Source organism: Eleutherodactylus coqui, chromosome 1 (genome assembly GCF_035609145.1).
Source record: "Eleutherodactylus coqui strain aEleCoq1 chromosome 1, aEleCoq1.hap1, whole genome shotgun sequence".
Taxonomy (NCBI): Eukaryota; Metazoa; Chordata; class Amphibia; order Anura; family Eleutherodactylidae; genus Eleutherodactylus; species Eleutherodactylus coqui.
The window spans coordinates 157,571,096-157,589,484 of record NC_089837.1 but is presented as its reverse complement, the minus strand read 5'-3'; the positions used below and the strand labels follow the sequence as shown (position 1 = coordinate 157,589,484).

At 40.9% G+C, this 18,389-nt stretch overlaps 1 protein-coding gene across 2 annotated transcripts in view; it reads left to right on the top strand.

Moving 5' to 3' along the window:
• Positions 1 to 18,389, top strand: part of LPP (LIM domain containing preferred translocation partner in lipoma) — a 235,860-nt gene that overhangs the window by 87,284 nt on the left and 130,187 nt on the right. For both annotated transcript variants that reach the window (XM_066602170.1, XM_066602162.1), the window contains one exon: positions 2,693 to 2,903. In XM_066602170.1, the coding sequence (XP_066458267.1) occupies positions 2,702 to 2,903 (202 nt within the window). In that variant the 5' untranslated portion in view covers positions 2,693 to 2,701. The remainder of the gene's footprint in view (positions 1 to 2,692; positions 2,904 to 18,389) is intronic.

The window sequence follows — 18,389 nt, the reverse complement described above, 5'->3', positions numbered from 1 at the left end:
AAAAATTCCACAATCTGAAAATAAAACCAGATTAGAAGAATAGAAAAAGTTTCTCTCTTTATTAGGTGGTAATCTTTTTTTTTTTTTTTTTTTTTTTTTTTTGTGATCTTGTTTTGTGGGGTGCTAATGGGTTTCCATGATGGCCGTGACTCTAGTGACGGTTCCAAGGACTACCTTATTTTGCATACTATTGAACCCTGCCTGTGGCAGGACTTAATACACTAGCATCAAAAAGGTACAATATACTGTAATGATCTGTAGTATAGTTTACTAGCTCCCAAGTGAAATTGAAAAAAAAAAGTTAAAATTAAGCTTCCTAAAATTTTCAAAAAATCTTCGTTTAAAGTATAAAAGAAATCCCTTTTATCCATTTTTTTTTTACCTTAAAATATATTTACATGATTTGGTATTTCTGTATCCACAAAAGGCCAGATTATTACAGTATACGAGTAGAATACCCTCATGGGGAACGTCCTAAAATAAGAAATACACAATGCCAGCATTGTGGTTTTGTTTTTTTTTTCCTTTTTTGGGCATTCCATAAAAAAAATGCATAAAAAGTGATCAAAAAGTATTTACAACAAACTGCTACCAATAAAAACAGGTTGCCCAATCAACAAGCCCTTCCACATTCCCGTTGAAAGAAAAATAAGTTAGCGGGACAAAAAAATTTTCTTTAAAAAAAAAAAAAAAAGTGGAAAAGCATAAAAAAAGGAAAATTAAGTGAAACTTTTTGTAATCAAAATTAAAAAAAAAATGTTTAGTAAGGCAATGCTTTTACTATTATGGGGTTAATGTCTCTCATGAGCAAACCACTTTAGCCACAGAATGCTTAAAAAACCACTATCTTTATGCTCTAAAGCATTTAAGAATGTTGCTCATTAGGGTTTTCAGTTCAGAGTGTAATTGAATGGTATCATTTGTAATCAAATGCTAGGCAGTGAAAAATGGCTTAATCAGCATTGATATGCAAAGAGGACCAATTATTGCCTGATTCTTAAGATGTTAAAATAGAAAAAAAAACTGCTTTGACACCAGCTAGGTGGATAGATGGCAGTTAAAGGGGTATTGCCAAGTGAGACATCTATGGCATTAGTGTAGGATATAAATAGGACCATAAATGTCTATCACCCACCAGTGGGACCTGTACCCATCTCCAGAGTGAGCCACCTTATCCCATAGGTGGAGGATGAATGGAGAGGGGTCCGCAAGAGCAGGCGATCTCCATTCTCTTGTATGGGAAGCACGGAAATGGCTTGGCACTGTTGGGTATGCCATACATTTTCTATTGTGGGAATATCCCTTTAAAGAGAATAGGTCATCAGAAAATTATCTTGTACTTTATACATTAAGGTGTTAAACCTATTTTAAGAAGTTTTAGTTTATGCACTTGTATGCATATGATATATGATTCAATCACTTTATTGAAAAAAAAGGCATGACATTGACAAATATATGCAGTATAGGTTGCGCACAAATGCACCTATATGGACCATGAATTAAAGAAAGTAGGATTAGGCACTGCAACTATAAAAATCCCTAGCCAGGATCCTACTGCACGCTGATGAGGGGCAAAACCCCCGAAACAGCTGTCTGTGTATGGATTCTGGTTTTGCTTTCAATTCCCAATCATTGTTCTAAAGACCTGTATAAAGGGTTGGACAATGATTTGCAGGAATGCTGCCATCCAATAGGTGGCGCTGCAGAGGTATTGTTTCATCTTCCTTATTTGCATAGATTTCCTAGAGGAGCATGCATGGCCTTATAAGTCTCCTCACTCACCTTCTAGGGGGTCTTCTTTAGGAGTGACGATACCCCTCCTGACTCACTGTGATAAATCTGTTGCATTGTAAGGCTGGGTTCAGACGGGGTGGAATTTCCATGCAGAAAGTCCACACGGCCATTTCGCCCGCGGCTCCTAATCCCCGAATTAGCCAGCAAAGTGGACGAGATTTTTGCAAAATCTCGTCCACACACTGCGGCCAAGCCGCACGAAATCTGATATCCGGCGCAGAATTGAATTCCGCAACATGTCAATTCTTTTTTTTTTTCTTTTCCACAGCGGCCTTTAGCCTCTCTATGGGGAGTGAAAGCCACAGCAGAATGCGGGTGGCGAAACTGCTCCAAAACCCTCGGGATTCTCGCGGGTTTTTTTGGTGCAGCCATTCCGCGAGACTCCGCTGAGTTTCCGCCCCATGTGACCCCAGCCTCTGCCTGCGCTGTCTAATTATAATACGTTATTAGTAAATCTGCCCCAGCGTGACAGAGCAGCAGCCTGAACCAATGATGACACTGGGATGAGTTTCAGACTACATCAGACTCCCTGTAGATAAACTGTAGTTCTCAATCGCAATGCAGTTCTAATGAAGGTGACATAAGGAGGAGTCAAGAAGCAAAATCTGAGGACCATAAATAGCAAGCAGTGAGATCACATTTGTAGGTTGGGACTTGCATATAGTCCATTCTGTTCCTGACCGGACGCTTTAACTTGGCCTATAAGAACAATCTAGCTGTGCTCTAGTATTGGGGAAGTTGCTAACACCCTCATTTATCAACAATTAATATAAAAACTCCAGGAAAAAACACTTTCCATTTAACCCTTTGTCCCCTGTGCCATAATAGTAAGCAGTTGTTTCTACAAAATGCATTCTTCTGATCTTTGCTTTTTTTCCCTTCTTTTCCCCCCCCTTAGATTGAAAGAATGTCTCATCCATCATGGCTACCGCCGAAGAGCTCAGGAGATGGTCTTGGACATGTGACTGCCAGGATGGAAACCACCCAAGGGTTTGGGGCTCCTAGCATTTCTGTGTCCACTCAGCAAGCGCCTAAGAAGTTTGCACCTGTAGTAGCCCCAAAACCAAAATATAACCCCTATAGAGGAGGACAGCCTGAAGGAGGTGATGGTATGTGATTACATTTATTGTTGGTAACAAATGGTCATTCCATTGCAGTGCAGCTTCAAGAGGAACTCCGACAGACGCATGGAATCATTGAATGTATTCCAACCAAAGCCTACAGTATAACCATTTTCTAGAATCGGACCGGAGCCCGGCCTTCTCCATGTTCTGTCTCGTTTATTTAAAGTTATTACTGAGTAAATGGGCCTCCTGAGCTTAAGATATTTATAATTATTCAAAAGAGCTCTTTTGCCTATATGATCTTTTAGTTGATATGGACAGAATAAAAGGGAGACCCCTCTCTATTAGCCAGAATGGAGCTTCCAGTCTAGAGGTCTCTTAATTTTGACTGTGTATCGCATGGTAGTACATTCAATGGGCACCATGTATTACCGCAAATGCTTTCACCTGAGGTTTTACCCTGACCATAACAGCTGATCTGGGATTTCAGTTGTCAGACTTGCACTTGGAAATTTCTTTTCACTTGCCTTCTACTCTGTGAATAGTTCTTTAAGGCTCTATACGCATAGAGTGGTTGAGGTTTGGTCAACACCTAATCGTAAACCACAACCCGAAATCAGTGTGCAACAGCTGCAAAAAATGCATGAAGTTATTTATTTTTTTGGGTTGTGGTTTATAATTGGGTTTCAACCACACCCCAATCGCTCCATGTGAATACAGTTAATTAAAGCCCTTTTTAATTTTTGAAACCTCCAGAACTTTCGCTTAAACCTCGTTGAAGTTAGCATTTTTCAGTGATGAAATTTTCACACGGTGGTATTGTAGTCAGTGCTTTGCATCAGTATTTGTAAGTCCTAGTCAGGAATACGTCCAAATTATGGAAGTGATACTTTATCACTCCCTTTGTGGGTTTCACGCCTAGTTTTTGTTTAGATGTATTGATGCAACATACTGACCAAATACTATTGTGGGAAAGTGGCCTTACAGGAAAAAGTTAGAATAAGTTCTCCTCATTTAATAATGTCGACACCTAGTCCATTCAAAAGACATGTACATGCAGTTGTCGTACCCCAGAGTACTCCAGCACTTTCTGTGTCGACTATATCCTTACAATCAGGTCCTAAGGTGATGTTTAATGTGTAAAGTTAGGATGTTGTTATTTATATTTCTCTACTGTAATGTGTGTTCTGGCAATACAGGTCTCCTAGCAAGAGTCCAAGGAGTGTCTAGCAAGGCTCAGTAAAGAGTAGATAGCCTGTGATTGGTAGTTTTAGATCCCCATCAGAGGTTGAGCTAGCTTGGCAGTATAAAAGGTAAGAGTGGGTGGAGTTAAAGTAGTCTAGTCCAGGGAAGCCTAAGATAGAAACCCGGGAGAAACTAGGAGAAAGCCAGTGTGGTGGGAAGTTGAACATCTAAAGGTGTGAGTACTCAAAAGCAAAAACATTTTAGTAGCAGAAGAAAGAGGAGCATAGAAGGAGATATAAGGAGCCATTCCTAGATATCAAGCAAAAAAGAAAGCTAGTCGGTTAGTCAGGCCCAGCCAGGGAACCTGTAGTGACGTGTCAAGTGTCTTTAAAAGTGCAGTTACTATTTAAGCCCTTAAAAAGATTAATATCCTCTATTTCTTCTACTGCTGGCAACCCCTGCCCAATGCCTGTGGTTGTAATATTCAACTGTAGGTTAAACCATCAACTTTTACAACACTGCTACTGTGTAATAAGCTGAGACACTCCACTGGCCGTATTTGAGATGTTGGTGGTAGAGGTATTCAATACTCCTTTTCACACGTAGATAAATCATTAAAAATTTCACCATGACCAAGTTATCCAGAAAATCAGGTAATCCAGCACAGAACTCCAGATAATGTAGAACTTGTCAAGACCAGACGAAGAAGGAAACAAGTGTGAAACTTACCCGCTTGGAAAATGCAGTAATATAACTTAAAAAAAAAAAAAAAATTCTACATATTTGCTGCCTTCCTGAAAGTTATATCGTCTTACCTTTTTTTTTCCTTAATCCGACACTACTTATATCTCCAGATTAACAGATTTTCATACACCTTTATATGGGTAATGTTAAAGATGCTTTGCCACATGTTTCACTTTCACTTGTGTACTGCGTAACCTCCAGTAAGCCAAACCCGCCAAGCGATGACGTTCATGTCCATCAAGCCTACTTTGCTCATTTCATTAATACTCCTTTGCTTGGCTTTTATCTACAATTCATTCACATTCTTTGTGCTGTTTGGATTTGTGCTGATGGCATTTGCTGCTCAAATGTGCGTAATTCTTCTGTCCCAGGGGATCCGCTGGCACAGGAGGACGCTTTAAAAAGAACTGTTTGTTCTGAGAAGAGCAGGCGAGCAGAGGGAAGCGCTGCAGCAGTGGAATGCAGGAGCGCCCTACACTCAGCCGCAACTTAGACTCTTCTCTACAATCCATCTACAGAGTGAAAACTTCCTACATTCTTGTAATCTATGGCAGTGTGGCTGCTAGCATTGAGGTCCTTGTGCACAGTCTTGTACAAAGTCTTGGGGAAAAGTTGTGAGCATGTAGTTTTCTAGAATGTCCTGTATTAAAGTAGCGTTTCTATTTTATAAACTGGTATATGGCTAGGACTACCACTCATCGCAGAAGAAAGGGGTCACTGTGCTAGTTGAGTGCTGCGTCCCCTTCATTGTCTTTCCTGCATGTTGGCACCCCAGTTACCCGCAATGAAAAGACTTGGAGCGCTCCCATCCAAGTGTAGGATGAATTTAGAAGGGGTTGCAGCGCTGATTTAGCACTGCAACCTCTTTACTCTCATAATTAGTGGAGTCCAAGAAGTATCAGCATCAGATTTTTGTATTTCATGTGGTCTGCGCTGTAAATGACCAACAAACCAATATAGGTAGGCTCAAACTCAAATCCAGTGGGAATATAGAGTTTCTGGAAGGTCTACCCAACCGCACTAAATTCTTAGAATTCAACTTTGGAGTAAAGTAAGATCCGTTTCAGACTGTACTATGATGACCTTTAACCCCATGAATTAAGGCGGCAAGACCCAATCCCCTAGCGGCTCTTCTGAGCTGAGCATTGCCCAGACTGGGACTAATTGTACTGTATTCACTTCTCAGCTAAGAGCACACCTACCTATAGCCTCATTCAGACAGCCAAGTGCGAGTTGTGTCCGAGATACTCAGGTGTAACTCATTGGAAAGCTCACAGACACCCATGTGCTATCCGATGTGCGAGACAGTGGATGGACATTGCATGTCCTGCTCTCATACAGGACTCTGACAAGAATGGGACATGCTGCAATTTTGTTTTTACATGAACCATTAATCCATGTAAAAACCGCTCTTCTGAATGGCCCCATTCATTTTGATAGATCTGAGTTTTCTCCATTACAAATTATGAAAGAACTCTGATTTTAAAAAATTACCTGTGAATGGGCTCTAAGGCCGCTCTCACACCGGCGATAGTAAAAATGTTCCGTTTATCCACGCAGCGTTTTACTAGGCAGAGCTGCTTTGTACAGTGTTCAGTCTGAACGCTTGCCTGCATTGTTACTGCGCTTTTAGCGAGCCAAGAAAGTCACCACTTTCATCTTCCCTCCCGTTTGGTATGGAACGCTGCGTTCAAAAAGGCGGTAAAATGCTGTAAACAGCATTCTGCCATGCTTTTGACAGTGCTGAAAATGCTCCCTATTCATTTTAATAGGCGACACATTGTGTTTAAAAACTCTGAAACACCCAAAAATAGAACAGATAAAGCTTGAAAACCGCGAAGTTAAAAATGCTGCGTTCGAATGCTTGTCTGAGAAACCCCATTGAAATGAATGGGGGCGTTTTTACAACGTTTAGTGCGGCGTTTGAAACGTGTGCTAAACGCTGTAAGAAACAACCTGTGTGAGAGTGGCCTACAGGTCTGCAGTTATGAATGTATGCGAAAGTGCTATCATTTCACAGATGGCAAAAAAAAAAACAATTAAAATGGCGACTGAGTGAAACAAATCAAAATTAGTAACGACCACTTGTCAGTTAGTATGTGAGTGCTTCTGATCCTACGCCTGTGGTGGCGTCATCACTCCACCCCCTGGTGACGTCATTGACGTCATATATAAAACAGAGCCTCACCGACAGAAGAACAACACAGTTAGGGCTCTTGAAAAGGGAAGGACAAAAATAACAAAATGAGAATACAACTAAGCTGTTATCTCAGACACAACTCAGCAGTCCTGACAGAAGACACCGACCTACCATCACTTCAGAGATCCGGTGGGCTGAAGGACCTGCGATGTCACTGTTGTGGGAGGTGCCATTGTGCAATTTGGTAGAAAATACTGGATAAACTGACAGCAGTCAGTGATGTCACCTTCACGTGATTGCCTCTGTGGGTGGAGTCAGGAATCACATGACCAGGGGCTCATCACTGTATCCAGAAGTCTGGTGATGTGTGGAAATCAGGATGGATTTGGATGTAGCAGAGCTGTGTGTGGTGAGTGTGTTAATCAGAATGTATGTAGCAGAGCTGTGTGTGTAGTGTGGGAATCAAAATGGATGTAGTAGAGCTGTGTGTGTAGTGTGTGGGGGATCATAATGGATGTACCATATAGCAGAGCGGTGTGTGTCATGTGCTGTGTGTAATGCGTGGGATCAGGATGGATGCAGTAGAGCTGTGTGTGAGAATCGTGATGTAGTAGAGCTGTGTGTGTGTGTAATGTGTGGGAATCAAGATAGATGTAGTAAAGCTGTGTGTAAGATGTGTGAGTGCTACATGGTACATCCATTATGATAGAGCTCTGTGTATGAATCAGGATGTAGCAGAGCTGTGTGTCATATGCTGTGGGCGTGCTGTGTGTCATATGCTGTGTGCGTAATGTGTGGGAATCAGGAAGGATGTAGCAGAACTGTGTGTGATGATCATAATGGATGTACAATGTAGCAGAACTGTGTGTGTGTGTGAATCAGGATGCCGCATAGCTGTGCGTGTCATGTGCTGTGTGGGAAGCGGGATGGATGTATTATAGCTGTCTGTGAGATGTGTGGGGATCATAATTGATGCACCATGTAGCACAGCTGTGTGGCGCATTGCACCACCACAAAACACTGGTGCTATAATTTCCTAATAATTACTAGTATTAGAATGTTGGAGAACTTTCCATTTCTGTAGTGATTAAAGATGTCTTCTTGAACTTTGATATCAATGGCCTATCCACTGATCAGCTGTTCGGTGGTGCTGCTGCTGCTAGTCAGACTCCCACCAAAAGTCCCGGATAACCCTTTAACAGTACATGACTGCTGAGCATTATGATGTCTAAAATATCCACGTCTTCTCGCGGTATAGTAATTGGGATAATTAGCTGTGCACTGCAGGTCCAGGTGGGGATATGAGAGATTCATCACAACTTATTGCTATTGATGAATTTCTTCTATTTCCAACTACAAGGGAGTAGAAGAAAAAAAAAATGTTGCGGAATTAGTGTTTTGACGTTTTCTCAAGAAAAGAAGATATGTGTATGACTAACCAGCTTCGTCCGGCCAGAGTTGCCTGGCAACGTAAGAATGTTGTACCTTGATCAGGAAGAAGTCACTTATTAATGGATTAGAAATAGGACTAGCTGAAGTACATTTGTGTGAATCACATCTGCTATGTTTAGTCCACCACTTTCTATCCAGTGGTTGTCTTCCTGTTAGAAGCAAAGCCATATAGAAGTTACTTTTTGCATCAGTCAGTGCTTTCTGATTTGTATGTAAGAGTATGGTCCCACTAGCGGTTGTCGCACGCCTGTGTTGCGCCAGCGAACCCCATTGGTGACGCAGGTAGATGTGGCTTGCTAAAGAATGAAATGTTGGCTAGCTGCTGTTTACCAGTCACATGGTTTTCGGTATTTCTAAGCATTGAATGCTATGCGCTCTACAAGATTTAGACTTTGGTATAGTAGTAGCAGTTTGTGGTCAGCAGCATACATTTTTAACGCATTTGGGGATAATGGCCATACCTTGCATGGCCTTGGTTTCAGCATTTTTGAGAACGCAAGCTTTATTGACCACAATCCTCTAAATTAACCTTTGCAAACCTTTTATATGTCACATTTTTTTGTGTAAACTTTTCGCTTGGGGGTTGTAATACTTTTTATTTTTCAAATCCTGTGTATCAAAAAGTTACATGAATGTGGAGATGGTTGTCAATAGCCGGTCAAGACAACTGCATGCAATCAGTACACCTTGAAATGGCGCACAACTCCTATATGTTGGCTGTTGCCTTTTTTTTTTTTTTTTTTTGTGGTGGGAGCACTTTTTGTACCTCTAGTGATTCGCACATGCTAAACTTTTAATTTTAAAGGGGTTGTCCCGCGAAAGCAAGTGGGGTTATACACTTCTGTATGGCCATATTAATGCACTTTGTAATATACATCGTGCATTAAATATGAGCCATACAGAAGTTATTCACTTACCTGCTCCGTTGCTAGCGTCCCCGTCTCCATGGAACCGTCTAATTTCAGCGTCTAATCGCCCGATTAGACGCGCTTGCGCAGTCCGGTCTTCTCCCTTCTGAATGGGGCCGCTCGTGCCGGAGAGCTGCTCCTCGTAGCTCCGCCCCGTCACGTGTGCCGATTCCAGCCAATCAGGAGGCTGGAATCGGCAATGGAACGCACAGAGCCCACGGTGCACCATGGGAGAAGACCTGCGGTCCACCGTGGGTGAAGATCTCGGCGGCCATCTTAGCAAGGTAAGTAAGAAGTCGCCGCAGCGCGGGGATTCGGGTAAGTACTATCCGTTTGTTTTTTTTTTACCCCTGCATCGGGTTTGTCTCGCGCCGTACGGGGGGCCTATTGAAAAAAAACAAAAACCGTTTCGGCGCGGGACAACCCCTTTAAGGTGTTGTACATCTAATCTTCTGCTTGGGTCACACTTTTTTTTTAACCATGAATATCAATTTGTAAGCATTTTTATGAAAAATTATACTGATGCATGAAGGTGTGTGTGCGTGTGTGGTGCTGAGTGGCAGGTGTCTATGGTATGATCATTTACAATAATTTAGGCTTTTTTTTTGCACAAATTGTCCTGGTTTCCACAAGAGCAAAATGTCCAAAGAACACCAGGCTGTGACAGGTTTAATACTTCCCTGCACTGTAGGTAATTAAGTTTGTTGGAATTCTTCCTCTGTAACAATATATGACTGATGTCTACTGCTCCCACAGTCTGTGCTATTTGGTGTATTAAAAACTCGTAAACCTGAAGGAATAAAAGCGATCTGAAAGCATTCCATTAAAAGAAAAAAAAATCCACGTTTCTGCTCCAAAAACAGAAAAATCACAGCATGCAGCATCTTGACGCATATTACGTGTGCGTACAAGCTGAGATAGTGTAAAGGGATTGTCTGCACACAGCTACTCGGTTTCCCTGAAAATAAGACCTACTTCAAAAATAAGCCCTAGCATGATTTTTAAATGGTGTCCAGATATGTTAAAAAAAAATATTTTGGAGCAAAAATTAATATAAGACCCTGTCTTTTGGGGGGGAAATATGGTAGTATGCATGCTGTTGCAACTTTGTGCACAAGATTTATGCATGTAGTGTGCAGCTTATTGTGTCGGTGTGAGAGAGAGGCATAAGTATTTTTATTAATGTACTTTACATATTCTCAAGTTTGTTTCAGGTCCCAGAATGTTGTGGGCTCATATTGTCAACAGTTTTTTTGGGTTTTTTTGCCCATGGTTCTAAAATCCTTATGAAAAACTTAACATGAAATGATTTTTTTTATTTTTTTTTTTAAATGCAAATGCTTTTAGCTGAACTTGACCAGTGTTAAGCCCCATTTACACGCAAAGATCATCGCTCAAAATGAGTTCAAAAGATAGTTTGACAGTTTGAGTGATGATTTTGCATAAACTACTAATGGGCACTAATGCCCATTAGTAACTTGTTAGCTTAATTTGCCTGTAAATGAGCCTCCCTTTGCTGTATGCAGATAACAGTGGGTGATCTGTTATCTGCATACAGACCCTTTGTTCTGCCATAGGACAGCAGATGAAAACAATGTTATCAGCGCTCCCGTGGAAAACTCTGCGTGCGGTCCCTGCAAACAGGAACAATGGATTTCATGCTCACATGAAATCTATTGTACGGCAGAAAAGCAAACGATAGTATGACTTACACTGCATGATTATCACTCAAAAGCCATCATTTGAAGGAATTTTGAGTGATGATGGTTGTGTGTGACTCCGCCTTTACTTACAGGCGAGCGCAGTAACCGAGGTCTCACCGCCTTATGAAATATTTTAAAATTCAATTATTTAACAGCCTTTTATCCTTTTTTTAATAATTTTGGTTTTCCCGGTTTAACCAAAGTTTCAAATAGTTGTCAGCAGTTTAAGACCAGTGTCACGGACATGCCACATTTTCTTTCATTGATGTGGTAGTTGCCCCATTAAAGAGATAACAGGTCTGCTAGCACCCCCCCATTACACACGGTACACTAGACGTGTCTCTCCTGGATTTACATGTTAGGATCTCCTGCCCCTGTCCACACAGCGCTGCTTATATTCTTTCTCATAACGTTCCTCTAATTCATCATATATAGCTATACACAGTGTATGGAAAGATTCTGAGGTTTTCAGAGTTAATAACTTTTCCATTTAGTTTTCTATGAGTTATCCTGGAATTTAAACTTCTCCCCCATCTGCAGTATAGAGGATATGTTACTCATCAGTGGGGGTCTAACTGCTGGGACCCAGATGATCATTAGAAGCGGGGTCTGTGTTGTGTGTTCCCATGTGAACAATTGCTGACGAAGAAAACAGTGCTCAACAATCCCAGCCAGTCTCAGGGATAAATGGAACAACGCGCACGTGCTTGACCACTCCTCCGCTCATACAGAGGGCCACAGGACCTCCATTTTTGTGCTAGGCGGGGGTTCCACCGATCAGGCCCTTATCATCTATGCTGTACATGGGATATAAGTTTAAATCTTGAAATAAATCGTTATTGATAACCATTACCCCTCTGATTCACAGCTAAGGCATCTCATCCTGCGCCAGGCAGTACCTGCTCTGTACTGATGAGGGGCAAGAACCTCAAACCAGTCTGTCTACAGTTAGGTTGCTACTCTTTTTGGGAGAGCGTCTGGTTTAACTGACGTAAGCTAATTTGTCCAATCATGATGAAGTATTAGTTAAAAAGAAGAAAAAAAGCACCTGTTACTTAAGTGAGTACAAGAATATCTTCTGATCACTTCAAGTCTTGGTATATAAACTTTGCATGGTTCATTTTGATATTATCAGACTAAATCATTTTCAACAGCCATATAAAATTAGGAGATTGTTCCTTTTTGTAGCTTAATGAAGACCTATTTTTTTTTCATTTTATTTGCTCATTTTCTTCCAAAAATGATTTGTTACATATCCACTGCGTTTATACTGTATATTTAGGAAGTATTGCCATCCACTGCTATAGTTACTGGCCACCCGGCCAGTAAATACGAAAACAGCCAAGCGCATCATCACAGCGCTGCTTCTGTCCCTCCCATTGAAGTGAATGGGAGGTACAGAAATGGCGTAGCACAGCACACTACACGGTTTCCGTAACTCCGGTAACAGTAGTTTGTCAGCTTTTTCTGCTGTGTAAACTTTGCCTAGACCCTTCCTCCAAGGTTCAGTGTATCCTTTATCACAAGAGACTTACTTTCATGATAATAAGCTGTATGTGTTGGGATAGACTGGCCAGTTCTGTGCATTGTACATGTATATTATGTTGATATTTACAGCATATACATTTTTTATGATCTTCATTCTTCTCCTTAACACAACCTCCTACGGAGAAGATTTCCAAATCGAAATTATTTAATGCAAATCTGTTTTCGTAATACATAAACCGCTCTTCAGTGGACTATTTATGGAGACTTATGCAAATGTTCTAATATCTAACAACCAGCTTAAGAATAATAAGAAAATGATCATCCTTCCCATTGAGATCTACCATGAGAATGTTCATACATCTTATTTTATCATTCTTTCTGTAAGGAAATGTAAGGTTTCTGTAATTACGGTTAAGAAGGTTTCCTGAAAATATTCTCTTGTCTATTAAGTCCCAAAGGGTTACAACAATAAGTGTGTTCAGGAAATCAGACACTACCAACTTCCTATCCATTTAGTCAAGAAGTCCAATTTGAAGCTAAACTTCTGCAAAATGGTTTCAAATCCCTTTAAGATATTAAAAAGAAATCTGGTTTCTCAAAAATTCCACTCTTCGTACCCATTTCAGTTTTCGGGTTAAATCCTCCAGACTTTCCTTTTTGTAGTCACATATAGTGATGTGATAAGTGTTTGCACTCTCCCCTGTAGTAATCATTGTATGCTGATCGGAAAACAAAATGCAATGATAACGTTACAGAAAATAATTGATGTAAGTAATTGTTAGACTTGTCACACTGAAACGTTTTTTTTAATTGTTCTATTAAAGTTCTCAGAAATCATGTGACAATCTGTACAGTCAACCCCATCACTTTGTATAATTTGGCTCTCTGAGCATTTAGTGAGTTATTTTAAAGGTATTCTCTACTGTTTTCTTCCATTGAGTGATATGAAAATTGCTTGTATATGTTTTTTATTTCATGTGGGAGAAAGAAAAATTGCTAGAAACATAAGAGCTATTAGTATTGGAGAAGGTATGGTTCCAAATAATTTGGGCCAAAACTAACTATTTGCCAAAGTTCGGCAAACCAGCCCTCATTGAAGTTTTTAAATGTACCCTCATCACTACATCGTATAGTACTCTGTACAGATTTGATTAAAAGTTTGTGTTTTGTTTTTTTTTGTATACGGTTCCAAGCCCGATTGCTGTTCTTTCTGCCAGGTAACCTAAAAGCAAAACACCATTTTTGAACACTTAAAGGGGTTCTGTCACTAAAAAAAAAATTCTATACTTATCTATTCCTCCCCCATCAGTCTACTTACCAGATCTTCACCTCCCTTATCTTCTCCTGTCTCCTGCAGTCCAGAGGGTCACTTCACCTCCAGCTGCCTGATTCTTCTCCTTCCTGTGAGGTTACGTACATTTGGTTGGCAGTCTTCACATTTGGTTAGCAGTCTTCGTCACAGCTCACAGGCCAGCAGGGGGACTGCCTATCTTCAGAGATTGTTCAAGAGAGCTATCTCTGAAATAGATTACAATTCCTTCCTAGGCAGTGAAGCTACAGCACAGGGATGTGACCTTCACTGACCCAGCAGGAAGGAGTTTGTGATTAAAGCAGCCCTCATAACAAGCTGGTCCCAGCCTGCAGTGAGCTGACCTGGGACACTGGAGAAGCTCAACCAGGAGAAGATGTGATGAGGAGACTGACAGGGAAGGAATAGGTAAGTTTTTAGATTTTTTTTTTTTTTTTTTTTTTTTAATGACAAAACCCCTTTAACTATTCTTGCACGTCCTGTGCATTTCAGTTGAGAGAGCTGTCCTTGCATAGCTTCCTCTGTATAGAGAATATGGAAACCACTCCTCCTTTGGACTTATGGAATTCCAAGGATATAGACCTCCAGAAATCAGACTTTCCTGGCATCTCAATCAGATGCGTTCTAAATATGTAGTAGAGCAAACCTCTCATGTTTCGATCCATAAGTATACCTTTTTTTTAATGCAATTGCAATATGGCCTCTTCACCATTTGGACACCCATTATGAATTCTCATTCATTCCTGGTCATACGTATGTGCAGCAGATAGTAACTTTCATCTGTGCCATACAGGGCTCTTTCGGCATTGGTAAAATGCTATAGAATGCAAAAAAAACAATCAATGAAGTCATTACATAGCCGTAAAACTACTCCCCGGATATCAAGGGAATATGTCTGCTCGCGCAGACGAAGGCAGCATCAAGTTGTTGCTGGTGAAGAATAGTTTTTATTTCTCGGCTGTATGAAAGGCACTGCTTTTACGTAAAATCAAAAGTCGCCTTGTTCATCAAGCTTCAAGCACATCCAAAGCAGTTAATGTTTCTCCTAGTATGGAAATTTCTGAAATCCCTACTGAAGTAGTTAGGAACATGTTGAAGTTACCCTTTAGGAAACATCTTCAATTATCTTCTCTGCAGCTCTGAGTCGTGTGGTTGCTATGAAGCATTTTGCCCCACCATGATAGTAATTGTTTACTTGATGTGTGTTTGTATTAAATATCTTTCCTGCGTATGCCTGTGGGAGATCAGGACTTGATCAGCATTTAGCTTCATGCAAGCAGAGCTAATGAAATACAGCAAGCCTTCTTCTGTGTGGCGGAAGACGGAACATATAGAAATTGTTCATCAGTTACAACGAATGTGCATGGATATGCTTGAATATATGCAGCGTTTTGTACGACTGCTCTTGGGTTTATAAGACTTGGCTTAGGGTGTCTAAATGGAGCTCAAGGTTTTAGTTGTGGAAGAGTCTATCCCCCGGTGATGACAATGGTCCGCATCTCCAGAGAAGAGGGCATCTTACCGGGGTTCATCTTTGTCTTATGTTTTGTGTTACTCTCTTCTTGAGTTCTCTTCTTGACTAATAAGGATACGTGTTGCACAATAATTAGGACTACAGGTTAGGAGTGGGAAGTTTTGTCTCAATGTTGTCATGGTTGATTTTGGCAGTTGAGTGAAACGTTGCAGGGACTTGGACTACCCGCATTAATTCTCCAATCTATCCTGAATGCAGGAACCAGACTTATCTTTTCATCCAGCATCTACACTGATGCCTACACCCCGTGCCAGTCACATTTTAACCCTTCTACAATCCAATCTTCCTGCCACCCGCACACTCAACTGATCTTATTTAATTTAGGTGGGAAAGCCCTTTGTGGAGTCCTTGGAATTGCTCAACATCAACACACAAAGTGAACTGTCGTGCTTTATTAGCAATTTTGTGAAAATTAAACACCATTATTATGTATATTATATGTGTGTAGATTATCTATCTTATCCATCCTATCTATCCATCTCCTGCATATGTATATTACAGTATGCAGGTTGGATGTCAAACTTCTCTCCTGCAAATTGTAATATACGTATGCAGAACAGAACTCTAATGACGGGTTTCTCTTCTGCCCAGTGTTAGAAACTGTTGGATCTCGACCCACATGGGAGCTATGCAGGGAAATCTCAATGTTGGGCGAGGTCCAACACTGGATTGGGAAAGGTTAAATTAATCACAATCATCCATAAAGCTCTCCACAGGGCTGCACCACTCTGTCTCCTCCCTCATTTCAGTCTACCAACCTACCTATGCTCTTCATTCCCCATGATCCCAACCTCCCACTCATTGTACAAGACTTCTCTAGCTGTATCTGTGCCTTAAAAACACATCTCTTTAGGGTGGCCTATCACATTTCCTAATCAAACTCTTCTCAATTTACTCCTGCTGTACATTTTCTCAGAACCTGATACCTTTACTTCACCCGTTAGTATATTAACCAGACGGCACACAGAAAATGGGCCCTAATACAGGAATTCTTGTTGTCGTCAAAGATTTTCTTTACAGTAGCTCAAAAACATTTTATTGGTATTGATGCTCTGTGCAATGGGAAGATTTGCTATTACTCTTCTCTTCCAGAGAATGCTTTTAGTTTTGTACATTCCAAGTTTCCCTCGTAAACTCCGAGGAATAACATTGTGTAATATTATTAGGCTACAGCAGATTAAATCGCTAACATCCTGTTTTTCACATGTCTGAAAGTTAAATAATTTTACAGTTTTCATATAACTTTGCAAATCCTTTGCTTTACCCATTTTATTTGAACCTGCAGTTTGTATGCAGTGCATGCAATGTATGTACGAGTGAATGTTGCTATGTATAACTTTATTGGAAGGTCTTCCCTAGTAACCACCTTTTTAAAGCTGCCCATATCTTTTTGATTGATTTTGGTTCTACTTGATTATTTTGGAGAGATCAGCCAACCATCTAATGCTTGTGTTGGCCTCCTGACTCACTCCTGATGGCAGATGTTGGGGGGGAAAGAAAGATCAGACAGTTACAGTTGGATTCCAGCATGCCCGATTTCTTTTTTTTTTTTTCTCAAAGGGAGATAATCTGACTTTGTGTCTACTTTGCTCTTTCCATTGAAAACGCATTCCAACGCAGCCAAGGGTACATGTGTATGGCAGGTGTCTGATGGAATAGCTGTCCTGATGACTATCTAGCATGTATGGCCTGCTAAAGTTGTAATAAAATCTAATTAGTACTTACACTCTTGCATTGGTTTTAGAGATGAGCGAGTATACTCGCTAAGGCACATTACTCGAGCGAGTAGTGCCTTAGCCGAGTATCTCCCTGCTCGTCTCTAAAGATTCGGGGAGCGGCGGGGGAGAGCAGGGAGGAACGGAGGGGAGAACTCTCTCCCTCTCTCCCCCCTGCTCCCCGCCGCAACTCACCTGTCACCGGCCCCCGAATCTTTAGAGACGAGCGGGGAGATACTCAGCTAAGGCACTACTCGCTCGAGTAATGTGCCTTAGCGAGTATACTCGCTCATCTCAATTTGGTTTCCTCTCAGTTTTGTACACACTACTTAGTATCTCCCCCCCACCCCATCCCCAAACCTGAGAATTTATAGGTTGAAAACCTACTGTAAAGCCTTAGAAACTGCAATGTTGCCATAAGTCCCTTGCAGGTATTTGTTACATTTTGCAAGTGGCAAATAGGTTCTCCTAACTACTCACCGACTAATGTTATGGACCTATTTACTCTCTGTCGAATATGTAGTTGGCCATTTCCGAACTCCTTCACAATGATCTGTTCATAAAGCAAGTTTGCTCTTGTGTCAAAACAAACGAATTCCTAGAAATCCCAGGCCAATTAATACATAACTTTTATTACACTCATTAAAACATTGTCATTTTCCAAGACAGAGTCCACAAGGTTTCTAAAAAGCTAGCTAAACGACCGTATGGAGTACAAGTGGCAAGAGAAACTCCGTTACTAAACATGAGGATCCGGGAGCCTAGTCATGTTTTCATTTTTGCTTGGAGGCACACATTGAGTGACCAGTATGTCATCCCATGCCAAGTATGCATATTTGCCCTATGGTTTTACTAGTGAAAGCCAACTTATGTATGTTTGCCAGAATCTGTTTTGCAAGGGAGAGAAGGTTGCTAGATCTTAAAATACACAGCTATATATTTTTAGAACTGAATGTTACGTTTTGCATCAACCACTGGAAAGAAGACTCATCTGGGAATGGTTTGGCAAACGAGATCCTGTTATTCAAAGACTTTGAGGAGGGGGGAGGGTTGCGTATTTGCTGTCAGATGAGTGTTATGTTTTGGGGAGACTATTCTGTAGAGCTAGTCTTGCTGACTCGGGAAGAACATTAACCATTTAGGGGACCTCCTCCTATTTCGTGGAGCGGATCCGTGGGTGTTCAGTCTTTCTGCTTGCAAGTAGTGAGGAGATAATTCATCACCTCACCTTGTGAGCACTCATTCATTTTAACTGATTACGCCTCCAACTATTCTCACATCACTGAAATTACTAATTGCTATTCCTCGTGTGTCAAACAGCGAATCCTGAATAATTAATCCCAAATAAAATTA